Genomic DNA, 18,619 nt, shown 5'->3' on the forward strand with positions numbered 1-18,619 from the left:
TTATACTATTTACATTTTTCAGTAAAAATTATCTAATTATGATCTAGTTTCATGTAACTATATTATTTTACATAATTTTTTGCGATTTTATTATATTATATGTACATTTAATATCTTGTTGATTTTTTTTTTTTTTTTTTTTTTATTGCGATTAAATTAATTTAAATTCTATTGGATGTCCATTTATGGACATAGGCCTCCTCCATACTATGCCATAATTCTCGATCGGTGGCGGCACGGGTCCATGTGACGCCGGCCACAGCCTGAATGTCGTCTCTCCAGCGGCGTCTTGGGCGGCCGGGCGGGCGGCGGCTTTCTCGAGGGTACCAGTGGAGTATCTTTTCGCTCCATCGTCCGTCCTTGATTCTAGCTGTATGCCCAGCCCACCGCCATTTTAATTGACATGCCTTTACTGCTGCGTCTATAATTTTTGTTTTATTGCGTATTTCAGTATTCTTTACTCTGTCGCTCAATTTAATGTCTAAAATAATCCTTTCGGCCTTTCTTTGGAAAACTTTAAGCTTGTTTATAGTATGCTTTGTTATTGGCCAGGTTTGACATCCGTAAAGCAGAGTTGGAGTCACAACAGAGTCCATAACTTTCTTTTTGAGTTTTATATCCATCCCTGACTTAAGTATGTGCTTATTTGACCAAAATGCGCTCCATGCCTTTTTAATACGCCGCTCTATCTCAGTTTCAGGGAAGCAATGCTGTAATGATACTATTTGCCCTAGGTACACGTATTCAGTTACATATTGAACATTTTTTTGGTTAATTGTAATCGGTTCGGGATTGCCGTTCGTCATAACGCAGGTCTTTTCTGGGTTCATCTGTAGACCTCGCTTTTCGCTCTCGTAGTTTAGTGAGTTGAGCATATAGATAAGGTCTCTTCGATTGTCTGCCATTAAAACTATGTCGTCCGCGAAGCGGAGGTGATTTAAGCGACGCCCGTCTACTTTTATACCGCAATATGACCAGTCCAGGTTTCTGAAAATATCCTCCAATAGAGCCGTGAATAGATTGGGTGATATTGGGTCTCCTTGCTTTACCCCGCGGCCAACCTTAAATTTGTCACTTTTTCTGTCTAGTTTTACTACCGCCTTACTTCTTTTGTATATTTCCCGTATTAAATTTATATATTTAATTTCTATCCCCTGATTTTTCAATGCAATCCATAGCGCCTCATGTGATATTGTGTCGAAAGCCTTAGAATAGTCGACGAAGGCTATGAACAAGCTCTTTCCGTGTTCCTTGTATTTCTCTATCACTTGACGTAGTGTGAATATATGATCTATTGTAGAGTAATTCCGCCTAAAGCCCGCTTGCTCTATAGGCTGTTGCGACTCAAGTTTTTGTAGCATTCTGTTCCGTAGTATACTCGTGAAGATTTTATAGATGCATTGTAGGAGGCTAATTGGGCGGTAGTTATTCATTTCTAGAGGGTCGCCCTTTTTATATAACAGAGTAATTACAGATGTTTCCCATTGCTTTGGGATTTTTTCTTTGTATATAATATTGTTAAATAATTTAGTCAATAATGGTGTAAGAGGTTCTTTCAGGGCTTTTACGATATCGTTAGTCACTCCATCGTCTCCTGGGCTTTTCATTGCTTTCAGCGAGCTAATTGCATTCCATACTTCACTCTGCATCAACGGGGGCACAGGGTCATAGTTTTCGTTTCCGTCTTGATAGAGCGGTGTATTGCTAAGTTCGTACACTTTGTAGAGGTCCTGGTAGTACGTAGCGGCTATTTTTATTATATCTCTCCGGTTGTCATGCTTCTGTCCTGTGGTGTCTCTTAGAGATGGGATCCAGGTCTTATAGTCTTTCAAACGCTTGATACCTCTTTTTGCCGATCCTCTCGTCACGAGTTCTTCTTCTATGATTTTCATCTTGTAGTTAATTTTTGCATTTTTAAGTTTTTTACGTATTTTATGATATAACTTAGTAAGTTTCCTTTTTTCAAATACGGTTTTCATTGGTTTGTTTTTCAATGCCGTTCTTTCATTTATTAATTTTTGGATACTTTCTGTCATTATTAAATCAGACTTAGTTGTTTGTGATGAAATGGGTAACTTAGTAACGCAGTTTTTAATTTTATTATTTATAGTTGAGTATGTTTCTTGGACGTCTATGAAGTTTTCGGATTTTACAGATTCTTCGAAAATATTCTTAAGTGATTCTTTTTCTAGGTCGTTGAATCCTGCGTTTCTATTTTTGAAATGTCTCCTCGCTTTTTTGTGTATGTGACGTATTAAATATGTTGCTCGTACTAACCTGTGATCAGTAGGGTGCGAGGTGTCAATTACTTCTACGTTTTCAAAAGCTGCTATTTTCACTTTTTTCGTTATAATAAAATCTATCTCGTTGAAAGCTTTTTCGTTTGGCGATTTCCAAGTCCATCGGCGTTTCGGCTTTTTCTTGAATTGTGTATTCATGATGTAGAGCTCATTTTCCTGACAAAAGTCAATCAATGCTTTACCTCTGTTATTTCTAGTTCCATAGCCCCACGGTCCCATGCATATAGCATCTTCAGTGGTCGGAAATCCAATTTTGGCGTTAAAGTCACCCATTAAAATGGTATTTTCGTGGGTGTTTTCCAGGCTACGTCTAATTTCGTTATAAAATTGATCTATGTCCTCGTCGGAAGCTTTCATAGTAGGCGCATATATTTGTATTATATTTAAGTGAGTGTTTTCTACCATCAAGTCTAATCTGGCCACTCTGTCAGATATTGGTTGAAATTTTAGAATATTTGCATTAAGCTCCTTTTTAATAATGAATCCGACGCCATTTTTGCCATTTTTTCTGCCAGTGTAGAATAGGGTATAATCTTCATATTCTTCGATGTGTAAGCCTGCTTTTTTGACCTCAGAAAGCCCCAGTATATGCCATTTAATGTTTTTTAAAGCAAAGTCTAATTCCTCTTGACGACCGACTCCGACTAGAGATCTAACATTTAGTGTTCCAATAATTAATTTATTTTCAGAGTTTTGTTTCATTGCTTTAAAGTATTTATTACATGTATTAGTATGCTTTTTCTTTCCTTCGATTGTCTGGTTTTGTATGGAGGGTGTTGGTCTTCTACTCCCACGGTGACCAACCGGCTTGGGAGAGTTTTGTATTTTATTTTTTATATTTATGTTCATTTCAGTAGTAGAGGGAGGCCTTGTTGATTGCTACGTTTTGACTGAATCCTGGGTATCTAAATCGGATTCTGATTCTGCTGATGGCCCGATTGTGCGCCAGTATGACGTCAGGGTGCTGTTCGTTGCTGTTTTATTTTTTTTACTTTTCCTGGTAACGTTATCTTTGCTACGTGATGCGTTCGATGTCTCCGGGGATGCGGACAGGTTACGTTTGTTGCTATTTTGTCTGTTCGTTGTTTGTTTTAAAGGTGGTTGGTTTTTTAAGATAACGATACGGTCGTATTTTAAAATAGCATTTTTGCCGTCTTCTCTTAGAGTTTTCAATTCCTCCGCTAAGGCTTTACGCTTTTCTAGTACATCGGGGGGGAAGTCCTCCTTTATATAGTAATTATTATCTAAGCTTTTTTTGTTTTTTAAAATTGTTATTTTTGTGCCTAGCGTTGATAGGGTTATCGCTATTGGTCTGACTTTATTTTTATCTTTTTTACCCCGTCTTGTAACAGACTCTATATCTTTCCTAGAGAGCTGTGTTTTCATCGCGTTGTTAATAATATCCAGTATGATTTTTTCTAATTTTTCATAGCTTGACTCCGTTTCAGGTACTCCAAAAAGTAGGATGTTTCTTTTCCTTATTTCTTTTTCTACATATTTCAATCGTTTTTCTTGTTTTTCAATTTTCTCTTCCATATCTTGGTGTTTTCCTTCGAGAAAATCAAATCTATCATCTAGTTTTTGTGTAATAGTGTTTGTTATCCTAGTTTCCATTTCTTTGTTATCTTGTTTTAATTGTTTCATGTCTAAATAAATAAATAAATATTAGGGGACATCTTACACAGATCAAACCTAGCCCCAAACTAAGCAAAGCTTGTACTATGGGTACTGGGCGACGATATACATACTTGTATAGATAAATACATACTTATATACATAGAAAACAACCATGACTCAGGAACAAATATTAGTGTTCATCACACAAATAAATGCCCTTACTGGGATTCGAACCCAGGACCATCGGCTTAGCAGACAGGGTCACTATCCACTAGACCAGACCGGTCGTCCTGCTAATATATATAATATATAATATATATATAATAGGCCTGCTAATTAGCTTCCTGAAGTAATCCTGGGGTATGGCTTCCCACTCCTCCAGCAATGCGGCCTTCAGGTCCTCGACGTTGAATGGAGCTGGGTCCCGCTTCCGAACTCATCTCTTGAGGTAGTCCCATGCATGCTCGATCGGGTTCAGGTCCGGGCTCAGAGCTACTACATAGGTAACTGTTTCCCTGATGCAGCACTGCGAAAAACGTTCTCCTGGTCTTGGGTAAACTCGTCCTCTCCTGTCGCACCCATTGAGGCACATCCTGCACTCATCAGAGAAAAGAACAGGGGTCCACTGTTCAAGGGTCCAATCTTCGTGCGTTGCGGCAAAAACCCGCCGTGCTGTACGATGCCTTGCCAGCAATTTGGGTCCAGTGGTTGGCCTTTTTGGGGTCAGGTTAGCTGCCTTGAGTCTTCGCCTCACTGTCCACTCGCTGGCATTGACTCCTCTCATATCCCGAAGTCGTTGTTGGACTGCAACTCCTGTGAGGTGGCGGTTTCGGAGACTGGTGGTGATGAAGCGGTCGTCCCTCTGTGATGTGCACTTCTGACGGCCTATTCCTGGTCTTCGAGTAAGCGTGAGAGTCTGACGATACCTCGCATAAAGTTTGCTGACAGCTGACTGGCTCACATTGACTTGGGCAGCCACAGAGCGTTGACTCTGACCACTTTCCAGTAATCCGACGATTTCTTCATTGATATCCATTTTCTTCAAGCTTTCTTCACAAGGGGGAAGCGGCGATGTGTACCGGTCAACTTCTGATAAGCAACTGATAACTACCCCCTCTTTAACACCCCTTTTATTCATGTCAACGGGGGTGCAACTAGTGGCCAGCGGTGGGAGTAAAATATTCACAAATCGGTTGAATGGCTGTAATCGGTCAAATCTTGGACCAATTATCATAGGAAATCATTCATTTTGAAGCTAAATATTCAAGGAAACTGTTTTCATTACAAATTTCATGAAAAAAATGTTAAATTAAAAGTTACGACTTAAAAATTAAAAAATGTGAAGTGATTCCGTTTCTTTGCTCGCGAGTGTAATATTGCAAACTCGAGTCAAGTATAACTTACTGTCGTTTGCAATATTTAACTTACGCCCCATGTTGCACAATGTACTATTCCCGCACTAGTGTGGGAATAAGCACTTTCCGTGCCTATGTCGAATATTAAAAGGGCCATATGTGCATACTGTAAAACGTTGTACAGTCGACGTCAAAGATATGTTTACTGGTTACAAAGGAGTAAGGTGCAAAAGTGTATATCTTTGACGTCGACTGTACAATAGGTACACGTGCGAATAAGTAATTCGCAACTCGTGTCGATATATCACTACTTACTCGTTGCGAATTTCCTACTTTCCGCACATGTTTCGTAAATAACTATTATTGCACACCTCAATTCAATTAAAGAAAAAAAATAAGCTCAATGTGGATAATTCCGTCATTACATAGGGACTATTCCGTCCACGAGCGTATATTTCTTTGATTTTCAATCGTAGGAAAAAAACACATTTGTTTTTGATCGCTGAACCTAATTGCTTTGTCGACGAAATTAACAATGTTGTTCGTTGTTCAACAAAGACGCTAGTGGACGGAATAGTCCCTATAACGGAATTAGCCACATTGACCCTACAGAAAGAAAACAGCAACACAAATAGAGGCGGTCTTATATAAAAAGCTCTTACAGACAACCTTGAGTTGAGGTAACGGAAATTAATCTACCTACAGTCAGAAAACAAAACTGCTTCGGCGATAAAATAAATGGTTGTAGGTATTGGATTTTAATTTTTTGACAAAATAAAATTTCTAAAGTGATTTATTATTAAACTATAATTAACTCCTCTATATTATATATACATTTGAGGGCTTGGAGGTAGTGTTTCTTCCTCTTTTCTCTCAGGGCTGTAAGGCGGCGGAGGTACACTGCTGTCGTGTATCTGAAATGCAAATTATCATTGTGAATATATTCTATTAATTATTCTATTACTCCTTCTGGATCTAAATGTATGACGTTCTTAACTATTATAACTAGTCCAGTGGACCTTTACCTCATTATTAATACCTTTTAACTACTATTATAATGCCTATAGGTAGGTACTTACGAATCCTGCGTTCAAAAATGCAACTGCTGGATACACTGAAGACCCCGCTGGCGCTGTTCGCGAGTACCTGAAATGTTTCATACTTATATTTGAATATGAGCTAACCTTTTTTTTTTCAACACCCACATTTTTAAGTGCCGTGCTATTGGTCATCACTTTTATGATATCGCCTGACCATCTGCAAGACATAATCGTTTCCCGCCCAAATTTGAGCGCGAGTTTCGAATAGGGAATATTAGGCAAAGCTCTGCGTAGGTGACACCTTTGTGGCACATACAGTAAACAAACCACATTGACACATGGCCTACCGCGAAACAAGAAAATCGAAATTTGGTTGTCTAATCTCTCTATCACTCTTGCATATTCGAGCGATAAAGAGGCAGGTAACTAAATTTCGATTTTCGCGTTTACCGGTAGGCCCTTGTTAACAAACCGCCTTGATGCATCAATGTCATATTTTATTGTCTGTGAAAACTTCTCAAAAAACAGTTTAAGGCACAGTATGTATAAGTTAGTCTATGAATTTCATGAATCTAGAATATACCTGGATCTGGCATGAGTGGTGGGGGTAACTGACAGAACGGGATAGTCTTATGTATCTTTCAGTAGGAGTAGCAGCGAAAGAACTATTATTGTTTGTCCTTGTCACAGTCTCACATTTTGTTTGTTCCCCACCTTTTTTTTAGTATGGATAATGGTGGGCAACATAGAATTCGACCAATCACAGTGTCGCATTTGCGTATGTTTTGTCCCTCACCGAGGAACATTGCAATAATATCCCCTATTGCGCCCCCCGGACCTGCTCCAAAAATATACGGTCCTGATCTTACCTAGGTGGCGCATCTCTTAGTCTTTCCTCGACATATACTTGGAGGCTTCCGACGGATAGCCGACTTCTACTGCTGGATGGCCTAGAATCACAAAAACTATGCTGTAGTTTGATTAAGCTAATCAAATTGAATAAAAAAAAACTAGCAAGCTGGAAATCGTTTTATAACTTCATTTGGCCTGGCCCTAAATGCGTGTAATCCGAAAAAACCGAATCTTCGGTTTCGTCAAAAATCCCAATTTCTGTCGGGCACTATAATAATAGTCTGTAATCTGTATCTTTAGGTATATAAAAAGAGTAAACAAAATCTAATGGCTTGAGGATAGATGAAAACATTACATGACCAAATAATGTAGGTTAAAGTCAGGTCATTCAATGACTGATCCAGGCGGCTTTGTATTTGGTTGGTTAACCAATAAATGTTATAACTACCCGAAAATGTACAAATTGTGTGTTACCATACAAAATAATAGCTAAGGAAGTTTGAATCTAGATTAATTTGCAATTGGGTTGAAATTAGTTTGTTCGAAAATTTTACGAGACAAATGAAAAGATACTTTATTTGTTTTAATGAAGGTTGAAACTCCATCTAAACTGAGTGTACATCTTGATGTACATTGGGCGGCACGAGGCTAAAGATACAGAGAATAGTCAATACATACCTCAAGTTGGTTGCAGCACACAGTTTGTACAGAAGCACGAATGTTGCGATAATACCCAGCACCAGCGCCGTAGCCATAACCACCTGGGTTATTGATATCAGCAGTATTTGATCCAGGGAGTCTCTGAAACGAAAGCACGTAATATTACTATATAGTGTCATGAAAAAGGGTTTTAATAGGACGGCAACTATATACTGTCAGCCAAGCTGTACTATGCTTGTTTGTCACCGTCGTAGCATAAAAAATCATACTTACAAAATCATACTTACAAAATCATACTTACAAAATCATACTTACAAAATCATACTTACAAAATCATACTTACAAAATCATACTTATAGTTAGGGAGGCGAGGTAGCTAAATGGCGTAATTCAACGGCGCCGTCGAGACCTATCAAAATCGAAAGATAAAATAATTTCGAAAAGAAAAGCTCGTATGGCAAAAACCATTTTAGCGGTGGGTTTGGCGTGTACGATTTTTCAAAAATGTTAAAAAAAACAGTTACTTGGGCATTCTCGAGCGCGTCAGATATTCATACTACGTATGCCCCGAGTGCCTCTGATAACAACGGTATACTAATCTGCCGGTTTGCGTGGTGGGGGAAGGCATATAAAGTAGTCAAAAATGCAAAAAAAAAAAATTTAATCGAGCGCGTCAGATTTTCGGAAGGGGTGTTAAGTAGGCCCCAAGGAAGCTTCCTTTAAAAAAACTGACGATTTCGGCGTGACGATAAGTTACGATGAATTTTTGAAAATGCAAAAAAAAAAAGTTTTTTTGAAATACTCGAGCGCGTCAGATTTTCATAGGGGAGGTTTATCTCGGTATCCTGAAAGCATATTTTTTTAATCTGACAAAAATGTTGGTGGGTTCTCTTAATCTGACCGAAAAAGGTTTTTTGGTTGAGTTTTTATGATGCTTCAAGTCAAAAAGTTTTAACTTTGGACAAAAATGTAAAGAGACCTTTTTTGTGTAAAATAAAATTACCTTTTTTGTTTATTTAAACTTTTTTTTTGTAAAATGTATCGTTCGCGACTTATATGCCGCAACGCGTTCTTAGGAAGACGAAATGGCTCCTCCACACTTCCGGTCATGCGGAAACCGGCAGATTTTGTATTTTTAGTACGTTTTAGATTATATTCTTCAAAATAAAAAATAAAAAAATCGCGCTCGAGAATGCCGGATTAACGTTTTTTTTTTACAAGTTCGCGACCCTATAACTCGGCGGCGTCAAGGACTTATCGTCAGATTAGTTAAATTTAGTCTTTAAACACTAAAATCAACCCCCAATATCTTAATCTGAGGCGCTCGAGTATTTCAGACTATCCATTTTTTTTTACTAATCTGATCGTCTATCCTAGGCGCGCGTCACTACATATAGAGCTAAATACTTTACAAGGTTGTTCTATTAGGTCTAAGGTATCTCTCATATCTTAAACTGCCACGCTCGAGTATTGCCGAAAATTCCCCTATTCGCCTCCCTAACTATTACAAAATAATATAAATGTAGATTTTTTGTGGCTCCTCTACACTATCCGCGATGATAGACGATGACTGGCGTGGACTATAGTGTAGAGGGCATACTCGGCAGTCCCCGCCGGTCATCGTCTATCATCGCCTGCGACGCGTTTGTTTGTTTGTAAGTTGTAGGTTTTTGGGCACACATAATAATAATAAAAGATTGATTCATATCTTTCGGTCGCGGTGATATATATCACTCATTTCGCTCACTTCGCTCAGTGTAAAATCTCCCAACTATAGTCCAATACTGCAACTATGGTCCACAAACACAAGTTCAAAAGGAAATTAAGTATCAATACCAATGTTCCTTATTGGTATACTCCGAGTTTTTTCTTCCATTTATAACATACCTTGTCTTAGAAATACAATAAATACAGTAAAAAACACCTGAACGAAAAAAAATACAGTTAATTTTGGACCATAATAGTTGGGAGCTTTGGACTAGGTATAGTTGGGAGGTTTTACGTAGAAGTACTGACCTACAAATCCAATTGTCAAGAGGGTCATAGCAACGCTGACAGACCCCCTGAAAGCACTGCAGGCTACCATTGCCGTGTGAGTTACAGCATGGCCCGTAACATTTTTCCATGTATCCTGTAAAATCATTTCATATTACATACATTAGACTTTTAGAATATAATTTATTCAATAAACGTCAATACAAAAATAAATATAAAATACAAAATTCAATAATAACCAAAGATATATATAACTCCGTATAAGATAAATAAAGTCTAAGAAAAAAACGTGCCTCGGAAATCAAGAAAAAGTCATTCTCGAATAGATGGCGCCATATACCTTTGGCCTATTCTCGGCTAGATGGCGTTGACGACACCGTTTGATATTTAACAATTTTAACACATATTAGTGAAAGAACATGGGTCAGTATGAATAAATAAAAATTAAAAATCATTTATACATATTTTGATTCATTTATACATTTTCAATTTTATTTTAAGTTTTAATCGTGTGTCGATAGATGGCAGTAAATATACCGTGACTACAAAATTTACTATGGCAATAGCCCTCTATACTATCTATTCTCTTTGATAATAACTTAAGACTAGCTTAAGCCTAGTCAAAAAGTCAACCCCCCCGAGTTGTCCCTGCGCAAAGGTACCCATCACACTAGCCTCGTTAAGTACTACGTTGAATGGCGATGGACAACCTTTGCACCAGGTACGAATACGAACCCGCGCGGGCGTCAGACCCCCTCACCCTCATTCGATGTCCCACTTCCCTAATAAAGGCAATAGCCTCCGACCCCCAGCACCCCGCGTGGTCGTAGAGTAGTCTACCCGTATGTAAATCGTGAGTAACTAAAAGTGACTTCATATATTTTTTTATTATTAATTTAGTAGAACTTGGTCATAAACGGAAGCCCAGAAGGCCCGACTCAAGACGAAGATTTGCCAGCGAGCAATGGAGCGCGCATACTTGGAATCCGCAGAACCGATCGGGTCAGGAACACCGAACTGCACTCCAAAACTGGTATCGTAGATGTGGTTGTTAAAGCCGGCAGCTTAAGTGGGATTGGGCGGGACACGTCTGCCGTAGGAACTCGGATCAGTGCACCAAACCGTGATATTGAATGTGAAGTGAATATTATATATAGAATTTGAGTATACTTAGGTTCGACTTTGATAATTCATAGAAAAACAATTCCCCGATAGAGCATCAAAGAGATACCTATTCTCCTACCTATCTATATTATATTACATAAATCTCCTTCGCGTGTGAATAACAGATGCTATGTTATTTTTTCTTAATCCAGGTTAATAAAATAACTCGTGTTATTGACTTTATTGTTTATGATCAATTACTTTATTAAGTAATTTGTGCGCCTATGAATGCGATCATTAAGGCGTACCAACGGCGTACCATGGCATGAAAATAATTATTATGATTTTAAAATTTCGAATATTTCGATGCTTTCAGTGGATACGTGAGTTCTGTTTTAATTTCTGCATTGAGTGTAGGTGGGTACCTACTTAACATGTACAATGCTTCCTTACGTAATTTTTCATGAGAACGTGTTCGATTATTTAAATGCAGTCGGTTTATTACGACTTCATATAACGACCCATTAAAGCAAGACATGAAAGATTCTTATTCATTTTAATGTAAATGTGTATCTCGTAGTTTCAACTGTGGTTTCCGCGGGCTTTATTTAAGAATGTGAAGAAGACTATCACAATCACATCGAAAATATATAGATGGTATAATTTCGCTCGCTTAACCTTTTCGCCGCCACGTCAATGAAAGTCAACTAATAGAACGTCATCAACGCCATGTCAAAAATTGCACGTAGACAACCCGTATAACCAAGTCGTGGCGGGTGGGTGGTGCACGAAATGACCAGCAGCAGGCTCAGCACGGTTCCATTTTTATCGACTATCACTATGCGCGTCCCTTTCGCACTTACATACTTGTTAGAACGTGACAGGCATGGTGACAAGGGATAAAAACGCGACCGTGCTAAGCCGCCAGGTCTATTATGGATGGCATTATCGACGTGACAAAATATCCGTCACTTTTTAACACCGCGCGACTGAAAGTGACGGATTCCGTTTTATCACGCTGTCACGTAGACAAGAATGGCCATCATATCCGTACTGACTTTATATCAAGTCCGTACGTACGTCACAGCGACCGTACAAGGGTGGTGGCAGATTAATAAATTCGATCTTCGTTTTAATTTGTTTTTAAATATATGCTTCTGAATAAGCTCAGAACGAAATATAAAACATACTATTCTTTGTGTCCATTTTTATGTTATGATGTGAAAGATAATAAAGTGCAGCAGAGATATAATATGAATATGACTAAATTCCATTGTCACTATAAACCGGGGGTATAAAAAGTCTGTTCGCAACACTATATATTGATAATTAATTCCGATTGCAGATTATCTACAATAAAATATAATTTGCAAATCATAGCTGACATCAATCAATCTGAAGTATCTGAACATGCATCATGCCTACCTTAAAGCCGTTTAATTGTGACAGTATGTTGATAAGAGTCGGCATTCAGCATCAACAAATGCGATAATAGTATGCGTGCTAATAAGGATTATATGTTTTCTAATTAGGACTTCAGTACAAAGTAACATAATTAACGATGTAAGTAAGTAGGTAAGTACCTACGCGCTATCTAACTAGCTGTGTATTTAAATGCCTAAAGTATACTTTCTTCACAGCTGCCAGCCATGCTTCCCGAAAACGTGACCTTGCTGGTTTCCTGGTGGACCTGGACCTGTGTAGTAGGTACTTAATGGTTTGCCATCAAACCAATTGCTGGCTACTACCAACAAACTACAACAAACAACAAAGGTCACCTTAACGTCTAGAAGGACATTAACCCTTTATCGGGTCAGATAAGAATCAATCGCACATTTAAATCAAGCCTCATGTAGATACCTACAGCTACTATAGACTAGCTAAGGTACCTAAAAAAATCGTAAGAAATACACAAAATGATGCTAGGTACCGGCTGGTCATTTTAGCCAATCGCCATCACCACCAACCTTTATTAATTTACCACTTATTTACCAACTTACCTGGGCATTTGAGGCAGGCAGTTTGTGCTGGGTTGGGTGTATAGCCAACCGCGCAGTAGCATCTATCGCCTATGCACTGGTATTCTTTGCCTGTGCAGCGTGAGATCGTGCATTGTTCTGGAAGTAATTTCATTTATATTGCACACTTCACGTATACGGCGCAATAGACTTGGCCAGACACTTAACAAACTATTTTATGGAAACTTTTCCATAATAAGAATAAAGCATTTTTAAAGAGGAAAATTCTGCTATATGTTTCCACTTATTATATACCATTGACCGGGGTGACTTTGAAAGGTAGGGGCGACTTTAAAATTCTAGTTTTTAAGCCATAATATATATTTATGCGAGATTTTTTACAGTAGGTGAATATGAATATATATTAATCTAACTAGTTACAGGAACATTTTCAGTAAATAATGAATAATGGTAATTCTATGGCCGTTTTAAATCTATCAAAGTAACCCCAAATTTTCTAAAGTCACCCCGGTCTACGGTACATAGTGAGCCTATTATGGTAAGAAGTTATTATGATTAACTATGGACTGCTTCAAGGTTTAGCTGCAAGCCTTGTATTATTGTATAAGTGAGTAAAAATTAAATGCTAATTAGTTTTAGTCCCATAATTATTTTACAAATACCTATACATAATCTACCGCCAGGCACATCCAAAATACCAATCGCCAGAGTTATAGGTAGTTATGTGACCAATATTTGTTTAAGTAGGTACTTATAGTTTTGGCCATTATGCTGATAATTATATTAGTGTACTAATACAGCAAAAAGTTAGTCCTGTTTGAAAAAAAATATTGGACCCTAGAATTACTATGGAGTGCTCCCGGTACCGGTTTTGTATACAAACACAGTACCGGAACCGGGAATTCCCGGTTCTCGCCATACAAACTCAGTACCGGGAGCATTCCCTAATAATTACCCAGCAGGGTAAACCAAAAGGACTAAAATGCGTTAGTTACCTATTTATAATGTAACATCTTTAGGCATTTACAACCTATCATTATTATTGGGCCATTTATTGATATAATATGTTATTATTTAGGTCCTTGACTTTGCTTTTCCACTACTTTCTATGAAGATAAAACTCGTCAGGAAGTATGTGTCTCGGTTTGCTGATACGATAATACCTACTGTACTTGTTATTTATTTACCTTCACTGTCACTAAACTCAGCACACACTAACACTATCAAACTTAAACAGAATATCAGCGTCGCCCATGTATTATTCATTATTATTTTGCGTATAACAGTCACATTATTTGGGTATTATTGTTAAAAATAACTGTGAACGATAGATGCGTTAGCGCTTCGTATGTAAACCAATATGGCATTTTGTTAGTGGGTAAGAGTGTGATATGTTATCAGAGATTTGCTGAGTCAAGTGATATGTAGAGCTGGCTTATAATTAAACATACTCAGTGTATCCAATACGAAGAACCAGTATAGATCAATCTTTGGCTTAACATAGCTGTTTAGATTTCGAAGTTACGACTATGCTGGTTTGTTTGTAAGGCGATGTGCTTGGTTGGTCGTAGGAATAGGTGTGCTGTTATCGCTTCGCGTCACTCATTAGTACGACATCATAGATTGGCAGAAGCCTTGGTGTGAAGTATTGGCGGTAAATAGGAGCATGGTTAAAAAGCGTCAATGTTAGTTGGCGCTTAAAGGTATTTTTTTTGGTGATTCCGACATCTTTCACGCAGTAAACACAGGAATTTCGACGAATACGTCGATCTATCTGCCATAGGTTTACGAGTCATACGGCATATTGTGAAATGGCGGCGTTTCATGATACCGTAAAATGGGGTGAGTAGGGTTCGCGGGGAGAGTTGGGTTATGAATGGGGAGAGAAGAGATGAAAGGGGGGTGAGATGGGATTTTAAGGTTACTGCTACAAAAATAATGTATTCCAATTTAAAATGGAGCTATAGTAATACTCATAATAAAAAAAAATCGATCCAACAATCTTCCAAAATCACCTTTGTATGAAAACCCAACTCACCCCAAATACGAGGGACTACGGGGTGAGGTGGGATTTCCTGTTTATCGTCAAAGTTATGAAATGGAACTACCCAAAAGAAAATAAAAACTAAAATACAAACGTCCGGAACACTTATTATATATACACCATTCAGTTTGCATATGTAAAAATAAAATGTTATCGAGGTTTGAATGTCAGTTTTGCGCCTACTCATCCCATTTTACGGAATGCCTAGAACTTTCATGATCTGGCAGATACAACGATTACCGACGACCTATGAAAAAGTGGAAAAGCTGACACGCCTTTCCATCTCCTATGTCATCCTGATACATTTTTACCTTAGAGGATATAACCAACGGAGACGCCATGTCTAAAATTTTCGGTACAAAATAGTCTGCCGTTTTTTGCGGGGGAGGGGCACATCAAATGTATAGGTACGTCATGTCAGATAAACGTCAGTCCATACATATGGTTGACATGTGGTTGACCATTGGCCGCCTATTTTCGACAGAGGGGAACGCCTGTTAATGGCGGCTCCATTGTTAATTACTCCGAGATTTTTACTTTTCGATTGGCGTTTGTCTATAGACGATTAGATTTTCCTAATTCTGCTGGCCCTACAATACCTGTCTTTTCTAATAGAAAGGGATGAATGTTATAGTATGTATTTAAGTCCTGTTACTAACACTTATATGGGTCTTGCCTGAAATAAATGATAATTTATTTATTTATTTATAGTTTATCTCGCGCGCTAGATACTGTCGCGGCGCACTCTTGCAAAGCTACTGCACATAATTTTGTCACCTCGACATTTAAAGACTTGGCACGAAACTCCAAAGCACGAGGTTTGGGTATAGTATAGCCGTTTCTAATCAAGTTATCCTTATGAATGAATTGGCAAGTCTGTTTGCTGCTGCACCGTTGCACTATTTGCACGGTGAATTAATTAACCTTGAAGTCTATTCGAACTTTCAGAATCGAATCTTAATTTAAAAAAAATATTTTATTCTTCTTCTCTCGTGTCGAGGTTCCTCTAAATATTTTATTGATGTTTGTGTAATCGCGTAATCGCTCGCACCAATTAGGTACGTAAGGGTAAGATGCAAATATGTATATGAATCGATAAAAAATTGTTATGAGATTTTTATAGTTCGAAATGGCCTTCTTACTATGTTGGGTTAATTAACGATTTGCATTGTGCTCTGGCGAGGAGTGTTTACATTAATTTAGTCTATTAACCCAGTTCTGTGAACCAACAGTTATTATTAAGTAAGATAGCATTTTGTATTAAACTTTTGTACACCGAACAGTGTATTGCAATGCAGTTTCAATATATAATAAATTTATTTATATTTTTCTTCAAGTAGAAATACCAATTTGTAGATAATACATAGTACCTACAGAAGCTTCTGTTGTATTGATTCGTGTAAGTGCGGAGTAGAACTTCCATTAGGGCGGTTTCAGACTAGCGTTTTATACGTACGCGCGTGTAAGCTCGTTTATACTAAATATAGGGAAATGTAATGCGTTGTGTCTGGCTCGTAACGCCGAAACGCGCAGAAAAACACAAAAACAAACGTAGTGCTACGCCGTAGCCTGTAGCAAGAGCAAGTTTAATCTATTTTTATTTTATATTTATTCATTTACAAGATATATACAGTAAACTAAATAAAGAACTAGTTTAAATCTAAAATAGGCCCTTGAGGCATTGTACGAAGGATGCTGGCGGCATTTCGTCGCTGTAACGCAATGCTGATACGTTGTTGTGCGAGGAAGCCGCCAGCTCTTCTTCGGTCACCATAGTTACGACAACCAGACGCTTCGCGATTTCTGCGAACAACTTGTGCGCGCTGGGACCCCATGGACCTAGAGTTTCTTCTATTAGATTACTTGTAATTGTATTGATGGCAAACACCTCGTTTAGAAGGTTACATGGGCCCGCGACTTCGTACGAGTACCATCACTCACACAGACAGTTAAGTGTTAACTGACACTAAACCTTATTACAAAAGGCATAAGGTCCACCGATGGACAGTTAAGAGTGTTGCTGTTTGTACCTACCTCTAGTACTCCGAGTTGAAGTAGAGTCGAGTGTATTTTAATTACAAATACCCTTCAACGACATTTGAAGAAAGTACTTCAATAAAATGTATCATGTCTTCATTTTGTTTCATAATGCTGACTAATCAAAAACGATATTTTGCAAATGCCTCAACTTGAAACTTGGAATACCACTTCCAAATTTACTTTTGCAGATTTCACACACAGAATCCTTATACTGTATGTAACGAGAGATGGGCGGTCAAACCCGCTAAGTCGACATGTTTTGTCACTTAAATAAGAACTCTACGCACGTCACATATAGTTCTAATTTCAAAAACTCATTTGCACGACTTATCGGGTTTGACCGCCCATCCCTCGGTATATCAATTAGGGTAAAGGTACAAGCTTCAGGTAAATCAATTAGGTACATTTTAAATCTATATCTTGCATTAAAAGAAAGTTATAATTAAAATTGAATGTTGTAATTGTCTACGTCAGTAACAAACGCGATGGAAATTGACGAAGGTTGTGGTTGCGACCAACTTTGATGGTTCACTTACTGTTGCTGATGTAGGTACTTTACTTACTTATTACTTACATATCCACATCAACCTGATTGTTTCTGCTTAAAAAGGGATACGCAATTGTCTGGGGGCTTAGCCAAGGTGACGTTGAAGGTGAAGTTGTTTGCGCTACAACGAAACGCTATATGTATCTATGGCTAACTTGGCTGGCTGGCTTTTACTTTACTGATGACTTTCTCAGAACGGAAGTTATGTGCGAAATAAAGGATGACTCACGTTAGACCGGGCCATGTCCGGGCCAGAGCTTCCAGCGCATCGTTTTCTATGGAAAGCATTACGTGATCGCCTGTCATGTCATAGAAAAGTAAGCGCCGGAAGCTCCGGCCCGGACACGGCCCGGTCTAACGTGAGTCATCCTTAACATTTGCTATTATCACTAAGCTAGTCATAATAGCAAATGTTCTTTTTGGTCAAGGAATAATTATCTTGAGAAGTTTCATCTCAAAAATATTTTGAATAATCCTCAGAAATGCAATGACAGGCTGGCAGATTTTGTTGCCGATGCAGCGAGGAAATACCAGATTGTTTGTTGAGATGTAAACATCAAGTGCCAAACATACGTGACTTAGTTCGAGTGGCATCTGGCCGTCGAATTTCCCATTACTGTCACTGTCACAGTACCGAAACGGCGAAGTAGCAATCCAGATACAGTGGCCCTGTTAACGTCGTTTGTCGGGATTACGTTGACATTTCCATTTGCGAGTTGGAACGTTCTCGCGTTATGATTGGATTATAATTGTTTTGGAAATAAACGGCACCGGCGGAAAAACGGACTTAAAGTTAAATATTGTAATGAATGAGTGGGGGGATTTAGCGGTGCTCGCTCGGGTTGTTTGCGATAAATTAATTGAGTACTTCTTGTACTTCAGTATCTGAACTTGTACGTAAATGATGCTGATGTCGACTTATTAAGTGATTTGAACGGGTCTACCGTGATTTAATTTCGACGTTTCAACTGGGTTGCACCAGCTTTGGTCACGGATAAATGACGTAAAATGTCAACGGAGATAACAACTAAACTACCAGAAAAAAGTTAAAGTATAAAAATGTTCGGAGTGGACAAAGAAATGGCG

General features: G+C 38.3%; 1 protein-coding gene and 1 long non-coding RNA gene across 2 annotated transcripts in view; one reads left to right on the forward strand and one right to left on the reverse strand.

Moving 5' to 3' along the window:
* Positions 1-18,619, forward strand: part of LOC134792135 (uncharacterized) — a 688,366-nt gene that overhangs the window by 266,181 nt on the left and 403,566 nt on the right. The gene's annotated exons all lie outside the window — the stretch shown is intronic.
* LOC134792131 (uncharacterized) lies at positions 6,066-14,421 on the reverse strand. Its single transcript, XM_063763347.1, has 7 exons — positions 14,090-14,421; positions 12,924-13,040; positions 9,841-9,955; positions 7,843-7,965; positions 7,182-7,262; positions 6,352-6,418; positions 6,066-6,186 (listed from the first exon to the last, which is right to left on the reverse strand). The coding sequence occupies exons 1-7, from the start codon at positions 14,166-14,168 to the stop codon at positions 6,097-6,099; spliced, it is 672 nt and encodes a 223-aa protein (XP_063619417.1). The 5' UTR covers positions 14,169-14,421; the 3' UTR covers positions 6,066-6,096.

This window comes from Cydia splendana, chromosome 7 (genome assembly GCF_910591565.1).
Source record: "Cydia splendana chromosome 7, ilCydSple1.2, whole genome shotgun sequence".
Taxonomy (NCBI): Eukaryota; Metazoa; Arthropoda; class Insecta; order Lepidoptera; family Tortricidae; genus Cydia; species Cydia splendana.

Excerpts from the sequence above, each read along its gene's own strand:
- LOC134792131 (XM_063763347.1), bottom strand. The coding sequence starts at position 14,168 with ATGAATAATACATGGGCGACGCTGATATTCTGTTTAAGTTTGATAGTG. Across the intron at positions 7,966-9,840 it reads CTTGACAATTGGATTTGTAG|AGACTCCCTGGATCAAATAC; the intron begins GTCAGTACTTCT and ends CTTTCGTTTCAG. Across the intron at positions 6,187-6,351 it reads CATTTTTGAACGCAGGATTC|ATACACGACAGCAGTGTACC; the intron begins GTAAGTACCTAC and ends TTTGCATTTCAG.